General features: G+C 41.4%; 1 protein-coding gene across 1 annotated transcript; it reads left to right on the top strand.

Annotated features, from left to right (window-relative positions):
• The first annotated feature begins 4229 nt into the window (after positions 1-4229).
• On the top strand, positions 4230-9988 carry ddit4 (DNA-damage-inducible transcript 4). The gene is made up of 2 exons (XM_041176135.1): positions 4230-4486; positions 9086-9988. Exons 1-2 carry the CDS (start codon positions 4273-4275, stop codon positions 9565-9567), a joined length of 696 nt encoding a protein of 231 aa, XP_041032069.1. The 5' UTR covers positions 4230-4272; the 3' UTR covers positions 9568-9988.
• The last annotated feature ends 2388 nt before the right edge of the window (positions 9989-12376 follow it).

Genomic DNA, 12376 nt, shown 5'->3' with positions numbered 1-12376 from the left:
GAAGAGATCATGTCAACATTTAAGAATATTTTAGATTGGTGGTTGAAGAAAGGAGAATGAAGGGGTATGACTCAAAGGATTAGGATGGACTACTGATTGTGTGGAGGCTAAACAGCAACAGAAACAGGTTAGGTTTAACATTGTACTTACTATGTAATGACCTATTCTGACAATTCAGTACTACACCGAGGGAATGCTGCATTATCCTAGGTGATATCTTTTGGATAAAGTTATTCAATGTGTGGTTGTTTTCCAAATCCCTGTCAATCTCTTCTGCAATTCCATGCTTGAATCACTCTGATCTGATTTTTGTCCCTGCCGCAGTATCAAAATTATTGAAACCAAAGTCTTTGTGACTTTGACCATGAGGTCATCTTTCCTTGAATTCTGCTGTAGCTTTCATTATTGTTGACCACATCATTCTCCTCCACCCTTTCTTCTTCTACTGTCTAGCTCGGTGGGACTAACCTTGATTGGTTCCATGCTTAACTCCAAACAAATCAGAGCCTTCCCTGCACTGTTACTTTACCCTCTCCTCTTTCTCATCAACATGCTACTCCTTGACGACATGGATTAGCTTCTACGTGTTTACTGATAAACACACATATCCATCTCTTTTAATTACCTCTCTCAAACCCTCCACTATTCCAGGGTTGGCAGGCTGTTTGTCCAGTATTGAATTCTGTAATTTTCTACAGCTATACATTAGGAGGACTGAGGCCATAATCCTGAGCAATCTCCCACCAACTTTGTGGTCCCTAACCACTGATTCCATTCTCCAACTAGTTATTGTCTCAGGCTGAACAAGACTCTTTGACACCAAGGGATCCTATTTGACCTGAAGCTCAGCTTCTGACCCCATAACATGTTCTTTTCAATGGCTGCCTACTTTCACATTCATATAACTTTACCGCTTGCCCTGACTATCAGCTGCTGAAATCCTCAAACATGCTTTTGCCAGATCCACATCTGACTCTCTTGGCTGGCCTTCAATCCTCCAAAAATTTCAGCTCATCGTAAACACTGCTACTGGTATCCTACTCACCTATCACTCCTCGCCTCACTGACCAATACTAGCTCCTGATGCCTCAGTATTTTAATTTGAAATTCTTACCTTACCTAAATTCCTTTATTGGCTCACTCTGGTTTATCTCTGATCTTCACCAGCTCAACAACCCCTCCACCAAACTCTCTGTCCTTCCCACTCCTGTGCATTGTCCCACGCTTTGCTCCACCACTGGCAGATATGCCTTCTGAAGTCCAGGCTGAACTAGAATTCCTTGCCTAAACCCCTCCATTCACTCTCCTCCTTTAAAAGGAGGAAAAACCTGCATTTATATATCGTCTTTCATGACCTCAGGACATCCCAAAGCACTTTGTTTTTGAAGGGTAGTCACTGTTGTAATATAGGAAGCACAACATCCAATTTGTAAACAGCAAGATCCCACAAACAGCATTGTGATAATGACCTAGTAATGTTAACTTTTTAGTGCTGTTGATTGAGGGATATATATTAATCAGGACACTGGGAAGAACTACCTTGCTTTCCTTTGCAATAGTTCCATGGGATCTTTAACTTCCACCTGAGTGGGCAAATGGGACCTCAGTTTTAACATAATTTCAATAGGCAGCACCTCTGGCAGTGCAGTACCCCCCTCACTAATGCATTGGGGTACAAAGCTATATTTTAAGTTTCTTGGAAGAGGGTCTTAGACCATAAGACATAGGAGCAGAAATTAGGTCATTCGGCCCCATTGAGTCTGCTCCGCCATTCAATCATGGCTGATAAGTTTCTCAACCCCATTCTCCTGCCTTCTCCCCGTAACCTTTGATTTCCTTACCAGTCAGGAACCTATCTATCTTGGTCTTAAATACACTCAATGACCTGGCCTCCACAGCCTTCTGTGGCAATGAATTCCATAGATTCACCACTCTCTGGCTAAAGAAGTTTCTCCTCATCTCTGTTCTAAAAGGTCTTCCCTTTACTCTGAGGCTGTGCCCTCGGGTCCTAGTCTCTCCTACTAGTGGAAACATCTTCCCCACGTCCACTGTATCCAGGCCTTTCAGTATTCTGTAAGTTTCAATCAGATCCCCCCTCATCCTTCTAAACTCCATCGAGTATAGACCCAGAGTCCTCAAACGTTCCTCATATGTTAAGCCTTTCATTCCTGGGATCATTCTTGTGAACCTCTTCTGGACCCTCTCCAGGGCCAGCACATCCTTCCTGAGATATGGGGCCCAAAATTGCTCACAATATTCTAATGTGTTCTGACCAGAGCCTTATAGAGCCTCAGCAGCACATCCCTGCTTTTATATTCTAGTCCTCTCGAATTAAATGCCAACATTGCATTTGCCTTCCTAACTACGACTCAACCTGCAAGTTAACCTTAAGAGAATCCTGGACTAGGACTCTCAAGTCCCTTTGCACTCCAGACTTCTAAATTCTCTCCCCATTTAGGAAATAGTCTATGATCTTCTGACTTACAAACAAGAGTACTACCCAGCGAACCACAGCTGACATTTGAAAATCTGCCTTAAATCCCACCTCTATGATCAATCTTTTACTCATCCATCCTAAATCCCTCCACGTCTCTGCGTTCGCAAAACCTTGATTACACCTCACTGAAGTACCTTGGGGCATTTTTCTATTTTAAAAGCGCTACTTAATTGCACGTTACTGTTGTTCAGATAACAAAACTGAGGTCCCACCTGCCTTTTCCTGGCACAAGGAGATGTTAAACAGCCTTCCGTTCTGTTGGAAGAGCAGGGAATTCTTATTGGCCAACATGCCCTCCTCAGCCAGCTTCAATGACAACTGATCGAACTAGTCATTGCTACTGATACAAAAACAAAAATAGCTGGAAAAACTCAGCAGGTCTGACAGCATCTGCGGAGAGGAACACGGTTAACGTTTCCAGTCCGCCAGAACTGATGCGTTTGTGCCGTGACAAGACGACTGGCAACTTGGTCTCCATCACAATGCCAGTGTTGCAAACGAATCGTTGTACCAAATGCTTGGAGATGCTTCAGCGATTTGATAACAACTCGCAGCATTTCTGAACTAACAGTGCAAACTGAAGTTAAAATGCAACTCAGCTGTAAATCCTATTCCAACAGATGGGGGTGGGGGGAGGCAGGCGGCATTTTGCCTTACAAAGGAAGGGGCGGGGGGGGGGGGAACTAAATCCGAAGATTGCAAATCAAAGTTTTCCCCCTTCACCTACTTCCCCACCCCCCTCCCCCCCCCCACTAATACATCTGCTTCGCATCACTTTGACATTACCATGCAGATTATGTTGTGAAGATTTCTGTAAACCCTCCCGCCCCCCCCTCCCTCCTCCAGGGAATGCATACTGTACCGAGCTGGATTGATTAATAACATGCCCGAACACAACCCTCCCCTTGCTGGCGCCATGCCAGTGACTCTTTGCACCCCCTCAACTCTCTCCTTCACACAAACTGTTCTATCTGCCGCTGGCTCCCAGCCCAGAGCAAACTGCGAAAAACAAAACACACCGCAAGTTGTTGCAAAACTGAAACAAAAGATACACACACAGACCCAGAGAAAAATACTGCAAAACCTTAGGCAGCACCTGTAGAGCCAAGCAAAGGTTATAAGTGAAAAGTTATAACTTGTTTTTTTTTTGTGTGTGTGTGCGTTGTTGTTTTCCAGGCGGTACACAGATGTTGTTGATACTGAGAGTTTCCTGTGTTCTGTGCCGCACGAGTTCCAGCACAAATTGTCCCCGGGACATAGACAGGCTGCTCTGCGCAGGCGCAGTGGGGACTGGGATGCGGGGGGGGGGGGGGGGGGGGGGTGGGGTGGGAAGGAAGGAGAGAGGCCTCAGCCGTGGTGGGCGGGGCCGAAGTAGGGATTCGGAACGTGGGGAACGTGCGGCGAGCGCTGATTGGCTGAGCCGCTCCCGTACATGGAGCGCGGCTCCTTATACAGAGCGGAGGGCGGGGCCGGGGCCGAGTGGGCGGGGCCGGGGGGGGGGGGGCAGACAGGCGGCCCTATATAAAGCTGGGAAGGCAGCCGGTTTTTTTTTTGTTGCTTTGGGTTCTCAGCTCCGAGGGCGGAAGGGAGGGAGGGAAGGAAGGAAGGAAGGAAGGAAGGGGAAGCGGCTGAGTTTGTGTCGGGCGTTCGGGGGGGGGGGGGGGGGGAGGAGGAGGCGACTTTGCCGGTCTCTCTTTTTATATTAAAACCACCCCCGCCCCCCCCACCCCCCCACCCCCCCACCCAATCCACCTTTTCCCCTTCTCCATTCAGCGATGTGCCACGGACGCGCTGCGGCTCCTCCACCCCCGCTGCTTCCTTCCCCCTGGGGGAAGCTGCTGCAGAAGATCGCCGACCTGACCGGCGGCTCCGTCCCTCCGGGCCAGCAGCACCACCAGCATCAGGCGGCGGCGGCGGCGGCGGCGGCGGCGGCAGCCCCGCACCATCACAAAGCGCCTGAGAGCGAGCCTGGGCTGGACGCGGACAGCGGTGAGTGGGGAGGTGGGGTGGGGTGGGGTGAGGTGGGGAGGGGTTGCAGGAGATCCAGCCCCATCGCCCCTGGAAACGTTAACTCTCTCCCTGTGCTACAGACGCTGCCCGAACGGGGTTTTGCAGCGTTTTCTGCCCTTTTTTTTTTAATTTCAGATACTTGGAGGGTCTTCACTAGCTCCCTTGCTCTGGATGCTTCCCAAACCCCTCACTGTCAAACTCCCTTTGAGCATTGCTTTTTGCCCCTACTTTATCCGTTTGACGGAACTTGCCATAAGTTTTCATCATCTTCTTCAATGTTATGCTGCTGCCCTCCGTCGTTAATCTCTGACCCAGTTCTCCTTATTAAATGTGTAAATCGCGTTTTAATGTGCTCTTCTCATTCCGTGTTAAGCTTGTCTTGTTTCTCATGAATTCCCTGTTGCTTTTTTTTTTTAAGTTTCTATCTAGTTTTAATGTGTCTGCAGATTACGAGAGTTTGTCCAGTGTAATGTCAATTTCTTGTTGCCTTTAGAGCTCTGGCCTGATTTTAATGTTTCTCTCTCCCTCTTTTTTTTTAATGTTTCTCTCTCCCTCTTTTTTTTTAATGTTTCTCTCTCCCTCTTTTTTTTTAATGTTTCTCTCTCCCTCTTTTTTTTTAATGTTTCTCTCTCCCTCTTTTTTTTTAATGTTTCTCTCTCCCTCTTTTTTTTAATGTTTCTCTCTCCCTCTTTTTTTTAATGTTTCTCTCTCCCTCTTTTTTAATGTTTCTCTCTCCCTCTTTTTTAATGTTTCTCTCTCCCTCTTTTTTAATGTTTCTCTCTCCCTCTTTTTTAATGTTTCTCTCTCCCTCTTTTTTAATGTTTCTCTCTCCCTCTTTTTTAATTTTTCTCTCTCCCTCTTTTTTAATGTTCTCTCTCCCTCTTTTTTAAATGTTTCTCTCTCCCTCTTTTTTATGTTTCTCTCTCCTCTTTTTTAATGTTTCTCTCTCCCTCTTTTTTATGTTTCTCTCTCCCTCTTTTTTAATGTTTCTCTCTCCCTCTTTTTTAATGTTTCTCTCTCCCTCTTTTTTAATGTTTCTCTCTCCCTCTTTTTTAATGTTTCTCTCTCCTCTTTTTAATGTTTCTCTCTCCCTCTTTTTTAATGTTTCTCTCTCCCTCTTTTTTAATGTTTCTCTCTCCCTCTTTTTTAATGTTTCTCTCTCCTCTTTTTTAATGTTTCTCTCTCCCTCTTTTTTAATGTTTCTCTCTCCCTCTTTTTTAATGTTTCTCTCTCCCTCTTTTTTAATGTTTCTCTCTCCCTCTTTTTTAATGTTTCTCTCTCCCTCTTTTTTAATGTTTCTCTCTCCCTCTTTTTTAATGTTTCTCTCTCCCTCTTTTTTAATGTTTCTCTCTCCCTCTTTTTTAATGTTTCTCTCTCCCTCTTTTTTAATGTTTCTCTCTCCCTCTTTTTTAATGTTTCTCTCTCCCTCTTTTTTAATGTTTCTCTCTCCCTCTTTTTTAATGTTTCTCTCTCCCTCTTTTTTAATGTTTCTCTCTCCCTCTTTTTTAATGTTTCTCTCTCCCTCTTTTTTAATGTTTCTCTCTCCCTCTTTTTTAATGTTTCTCTCTCCCTCTTTTTTAATGTTTCTCTCTCCCTCTTTTTTTAATGTTTCTCTCTCCCTCTTTTTTAATGTTTCTCTCTCCCTCTTTTTTAATGTTTCTCTCTCCCTCTTTTTTAATGTTTCTCTCTCCCTCTTTTTTTAATGTTTCTCTCTCCCTCTTTTTTAATGTTTCTCTCTCCCTCTTTTTTAATGTTTCTCTCTCCCTCTTTTTTAATGTTTCTCTCTCCCTCTTTTTTAATGTTTCTCTCTCCCTCTTTTTTAATGTTTCTCTCTCCCTCTTTTTTAATGTTTCTCTCTCCCTCTTTTTTAATGTTTCTCTCTCCCTCTTTTTTAATGTTTCTCTCTCCCTCTTTTTTAATGTTTCTCTCTCCCTCTTTTTTAATGTTTCTCTCTCCCTCTTTTTTAATGTTTCTCTCTCCCTCTTTTTTAATGTTTCTCTCTCCCTCTTTTTTAATGTTTCTCTCTCCCTCTTTTTTAATGTTTCTCTCTCCCTCTTTTTTAATGTTTCTCTCTCCCTCTTTTTTAATGTTTCTCTCTCCCTCTTTTTTAATGTTTCTCTCTCCCTCTTTTTTAATGTTTCTCTCTCCCTCTTTTTTAATGTTTCTCTCTCCCTCTTTTTTAATGTTTCTCTCTCCCTCTTTTTTAATGTTTCTCTCTCCCTCTTTTTTAATGTTTCTCTCTCCCTCTTTTTTAATGTTTCTCTCTCCCTCTTTTTTAATGTTTCTCTCTCCCTCTTTTTTAATGTTTCTCTCTCCCTCTTTTTTAATGTTTCTCTCTCCCTCTTTTTTAATGTTTCTCTCTCCCTCTTTTTTAATGTTTCTCTCTCCCTCTTTTTTAATGTTTCTCTCTCCCTCTTTTTTAATGTTTCTCTCTCCCTCTTTTTTAATGTTTCTCTCTCCCTCTTTTTTAATGTTTCTCTCTCCCTCTTTTTTAATGTTTCTCTCTCCCTCTTTTTTAATGTTTCTCTCTCCCTCTTTTTTAATGTTTCTCTCTCCCTCTTTTTTAATGTTTCTCTCTCCCTCTTTTTTAATGTTTCTCTCTCCCTCTTTTTTAATGTTTCTCTCTCCCTCTTTTTTAATGTTTCTCTCTCCCTCTTTTTTTAATGTTTCTCTCTCCCTCTTTTTTAATGTTTCTCTCTCCCTCTTTTTTAATGTTTCTCTCTCCCTCTTTTTTAATGTTTCTCTCTCCCTCTTTTTTAATGTTTCTCTCTCCCTCTTTTTTAATGTTTCTCTCTCCCTCTTTTTTAATGTTTCTCTCTCCCTCTTTTTTAATGTTTCTCTCTCCCTCTTTTTTAATGTTTCTCTCTCCCTCTTTTTTAATGTTTCTCTCTCCCTCTTTTTTAATGTTTCTCTCTCCCTCTTTTTTAATGTTTCTCTCTCCCTCTTTTTTAATGTTTCTCTCTCCCTCTTTTTTAATGTTTCTCTCTCCCTCTTTTTTAATGTTTCTCTCTCCCTCTTTTTTAATGTTTCTCTCTCCCTCTTTTTTAATGTTTCTCTCTCCCTCTTTTTTAATGTTTCTCTCTCCCTCTTTTTTAATGTTTCTCTCTCCCTCTTTTTTAATGTTTCTCTCTCCCTCTTTTTTTAATGTTTCTCTCTCCCTCTTTTTTAATGTTTCTCTCTCCCTCTTTTTTAATGTTTCTCTCTCCCTCTTTTTTAATGTTTCTCTCTCCCTCTTTTTTAATGTTTCTCTCTCCCTCTTTTTTTTAATGTTTCTCTCTCCCTCTTTTTTTTAATGTTTCTCTCTCCCTCTTTTTTTAATGTTTCTCTCTCCCTCTTTTTTTAATGTTTCTCTCTCCCTCTTTTTTAATGTTTCTCTCTCCCTCTTTTTTTAATGTTTCTCTCTCCCTCTTTTTTTAATGTTTCTCTCTCCCTCTTTTTTAATGTTTCTCTCTCCCTCTTTTTTTAATGTTTCTCTCTCCCTCTTTTTTTAATGTTTCTCTCTCCCTCTTTTTTTAATGTTTCTCTCTCCCTCTTTTTTTAATGTTTCTCTCTCCCTCTTTTTTTAATGTTTCTCTCTCCCTCTTTTTTTAATGTTTCTCTCCCTCTCTTTTTTTAATGTTTCTCTCCCTCTGTTTTTTAATGTTTCTCTCCCTCTGTTTTTTAATGTTTCTCTCCCTCTGTTTTTTAATGTTTCTCTCTCCCTCTTTTTTAATGTTTCTCTCTCCCTCTTTTTTTTTAATGTTTCTCTCTCCCTCTTTTTTTTTAATGTTTCTCTCTCCCTCTTTTTTTTTAATGTTTCTCTCTCCCTCTTTTTTTTTAATGTTTCTCTCTCCCTCTTTTTTTTTAATGTTTCTCTCTCCCTCTTTTTTTTTAATGTTTCTCTCTCCCTCTTTTTTTTTAATGTTTCTCTCTCCCTCTTTTTTTTTAATGTTTCTCTCTCCCTCTTTTTTTTTAATGTTTCTCTCTCCCTCTTTTTTTTTAATGTTTCTCTCTCCCTCTTTTTTTTAATGTTTCTCTCTCCCTCTTTTTTTTTAATGTTTCTCTCTCCCTCTTTTTTTTTAATGTTTCTCTCTCCCTCTTTTTTTTTAATGTTTCTCTCTCCCTCTTTTTTTTAATGTTTCTCTCTCCCTCTTTTTTTTTAATGTTTCTCTCTCCCTCTTTTTTTTTTAATGTTTCTCTCTCCCTCTTTTTTTTTAATGTTTCTCTCTCCCTCTTTTTTTTTAATGTTTCTCTCTCCCTCTTTTTTTTAATGTTTCTCTCTCCCTCTTTTTTTTTAATGTTTCTCTCTCCCTCTTTTTTTTTAATGTTTCTCTCTCCCTCTTTTTTTTTAATGTTTCTCTCTCCCTCTTTTTTTTAATGTTTCTCTCTCCCTCTTTTTTTTTAATGTTTCTCTCTCCCTCTTTTTTTTTAATGTTTCTCTCTCCCTCTTTTTTTTTAATGTTTCTCTCTCCCTCTTTTTTTTTAATGTTTCTCTCTCCCTCTTTTTTTTTAATGTTTCTCTCTCCCTCTTTTTTTTTAATGTTTCTCTCTCCCTCTTTTTTTTTAATGTTTCTCTCTCCCTCTTTTTTTTTGGTGCAGATTACGGGAGTTTTGATTCAGACAATGACTCGATCATTGACGATCCCTTCGAGGAGTTCCTGTGCGCCGACGTGATCCATTTGATCGAGCGGAGCCTGACCGAGGCCAAGCACGGCGCCCTTCACTGCTTCAAGCTCCTTATCCCGGACCAGTTGACCGCCCAGGTGGCCGACGAGTTGCTGCGGCTGGCGGCCAGCGAGCCGTGCGGGCTGCGGGGCGCAGTGCTGTACCTGAGTGTGGAGGACCAGGATGGCTGCAAGGAGGTGGATCGGATCGTGGTGGACAGCAGCCTGCCGCCCACCTTCGAGCTCACCCTGGTCCTGAGACTGGAAGCGGGCTTGTGGTCCAAAATCCAGGACCTCTTGAGCTCAGGCCCCTCGTTCACCCCCGGCTACAGCCAGGCCCTTCGGCTCAGCCCCCGATTCCGAATCATTAAGAGAAAACTGTACAGCTCCACTGAAGTCTTCATTGAAGAATGCTGAGAAGGTGAAGTGGATGGACACCGACAGGACAAAGACCAACCGGGCCAGAAACAAGGTCCCACCTGGACTGGAAAGACCTGATCCCGAGAAAAGGTCACTCATTAACCAGGTTTAACCCTGCACACCAGCTGAGAACTAAGTTAATGGATAGGAGCTGGTTCACAAGTTGCCTTTTCTTGAAGTGCAGTGTTAATCTCTGGAGCTAGTTCTGTACTGTCGAGGGGCTATTGCTGTCTCTGTCTGAAGGGCTTCAGTTACAGACATGGTGCTATGTGTGTTCACTAGTGGATGCCCCTAACTGGGGAACAAGTGGGTCTGCAGGGCAGTCTACCAGAAGGACAGATTTGTATACAATAACTTTTTTGATACTTTGTTCTTTCAGTATAGTTTGTACTCTTTAAATAAAAGAACCTCTCTTGGAGCTTTTTGTTGTTTAATTTGCTTAAGACTACGTCAGTGATGACATAGCATCAAATGCTAGTGGAAGTTGACTGGTTTTTTACTACCTCAAAGGATATGACTTCAAATTCTTGTGTAAACCTGTTCCTGGGGCTGGACATTTGGTTCAGATTAAGAATTGCATCAGCCATGTCTCTGTTACTGGTGTATGTGTCCTAGTGCTTGTAGCCTGAGGGTTTTAGACATTCCAATACTCTTACTGGTGATTCTGACTTTAAATCATAACACCAATTAATTGCAATAGCCCTGCCATTTAGATTATTTTCCACTTCTTCCTTGATGGTGAAACCAGTTTTTTTTTTCCTGTGTAAACTACTGGGTCTTCTGGCTGTCAACATTTGCTCATAGTCTTTGTTCCCTTGCCCCATGAATTCTCTTCAATGGCTCTTTTCCATCCTCCCTTCACCCTGCTCCACTAATATTTTCCCTCCAAGCTACTATATGGCCTGTACATTAGCTGAAATCTGAAGTGGATCATATTAAGTTTAGCCTTGTGCTGACAGGAGTAACAAGGTCTGGATATTGATGGAACCTGTGCCTGTCTCCTCACCTGTCTGCTTGAGTAGCTTTATATGGGATATTAGAACCACCCACCAAGAATTATCACAGCAGCCAGAGACATAAATGTCTGTAAAGTGCCTTAAAGATGGTTTTATAACATTAACAGTGCTATTTAAATGCAAGTTATGTAGATCCACTCTTTGGTCCTTTTGTGAACTGTTGGTCAGCATCTGATTGAGGCTAGCGTTCTATAGCCACAGACTGAAGTTCTAGTTTAACTTTGTACTAGTAGTACAATATAGTGTTAAATTACAATCACAAGCTATTTTTATGTTGGGAAAGCTTTTCTGGAGAAAAGCTAGTGGACTTAGTATTAAAATGTCTAATTGAATGAGCTCAATATACTTTGTTCCACAAAAACAGTACTAATACCTTTAACTTCACTGATTTATGAAGGGACTAGTGTTCTAATCTTTTTCCCAGGTCATTAATTTGTAATAGTTCATCAACCTAGTTTTTAACTCAGAATTGTTCACCAGTTTTAAAAAGAATCTATGGCATCTTGCATTCATAAATTGCTTTTATTGCAAAATAATCCCAAGCAGTTTAGAAAGATGCTAAATGGCATACTGAGATTATTGAAGTCTGTAACTCCACTATACAGACTGCTTGTGGTTAGAGCACTAGGGTAGGGAGAGGAAATCACTCATAACACACACTCCTGCTGTTGATACAGTCTCTACTGCAACATGTATAAATGGTGGTCATAACGTTAGGCTTGGCTGTGACTATTGACACCTCAATGATTCATTAAGCTTTTGGTCACCTATCCTGATATTTCCTTCAATATCTGTGACAAACTGATAATTGCACCTTGGGATATTATTACATTAACAGCATTATATAAATGCATGTTGTCCAGGCTTAACAATGGCTATGTGGGTGAGGAGGAAGAGAATGTTTTAAAAAAAAAAAAATAACAATGGTTGAGTTCCTTTTGGATGCAATAACCATGCAGTAGGTGTAACAAAAGCAATAAAATTATGCTGTTCCTTGAATATTCTGTCCAATATCTGATAATTTATGGAACTACAGGCAGATAAATAGTACAGCTGGGAGCTTGGATAGTTCTAATAGTGCAGATTAAAATTATGCTGTATGTAGTGAGAGATCATGTGACACCTTATCAAAGGAGGGAAGCAAATCATTGGTCCAAATGTTGCACTTGAGTCTATGGATCATCTAATTGGTTACTTTGTGTCTCTGACAAAATGGTTTCTGGGAGAAAGTTGATGCGTGCCAGACTGTTAAAAAGGAACCAGCTGTTCTGAAATGTGTGCTCTGCTATGCCCAAACATGGAACTAAACTATGAGCTTCCCTGATAGTGTAGTGGGTGAAGGCTGTGTCAGTTAACTCACCAAAAGATAACATTTCTGTAACCCTATAAGTTTATTTCCCTCAAGTCCCATCCAATTTCCTTTTGAAAGCATTGAGCATCTCCAACACCCTCGTAAACAGTGAGTTCCAGACCACTACCAGTGTGTTTTTTTAAAAAAAAACTTCCCCTCATTCCCCCTTGCATATCTTGCCCAAAATCTTAAATCTCTGTCCCCTTTTGTAGTCCTTGCGCCATCAGTCAATGGGAATAGCTTTTCTTTGTCTATCTTATCCAAACCTGTCATAATCTTGTACACTTCAATTATATCTCCCCTCAATCTTCTTTGCCTCAAGGAGAACAACTGCAATTTCTCCAGCCTAACCTTGTAGCTAAATCACCACCACCTCCCCAGCCTGCCCCTTCCACTCCTAGAAGCATTCTGGTAAATCTCGTCTGCACCCTCTCAAGGA

This window comes from Carcharodon carcharias, chromosome 28 (genome assembly GCF_017639515.1).
Source record: "Carcharodon carcharias isolate sCarCar2 chromosome 28, sCarCar2.pri, whole genome shotgun sequence".
Taxonomy (NCBI): Eukaryota; Metazoa; Chordata; class Chondrichthyes; order Lamniformes; family Lamnidae; genus Carcharodon; species Carcharodon carcharias.
The sequence above is the reverse complement of the archived record's forward strand: the minus strand, read 5'-3'. Positions and strand labels throughout refer to the sequence as shown.

What these genes read in the sequence shown, in the direction of transcription:
- ddit4 (XM_041176135.1), top strand. Translation starts at nt 4,273, where the DNA reads ATGTGCCACGGACGCGCTGCGGCTCCTCCACCCCCGCTGCTTCCTTCC. An exon ending in TGGGCTGGACGCGGACAGCG is followed by an intron (nt 4,487 to 9,085) that starts GTGAGTGGGGAG and finishes TTTTTGGTGCAG; the next exon opens with ATTACGGGAGTTTTGATTCA.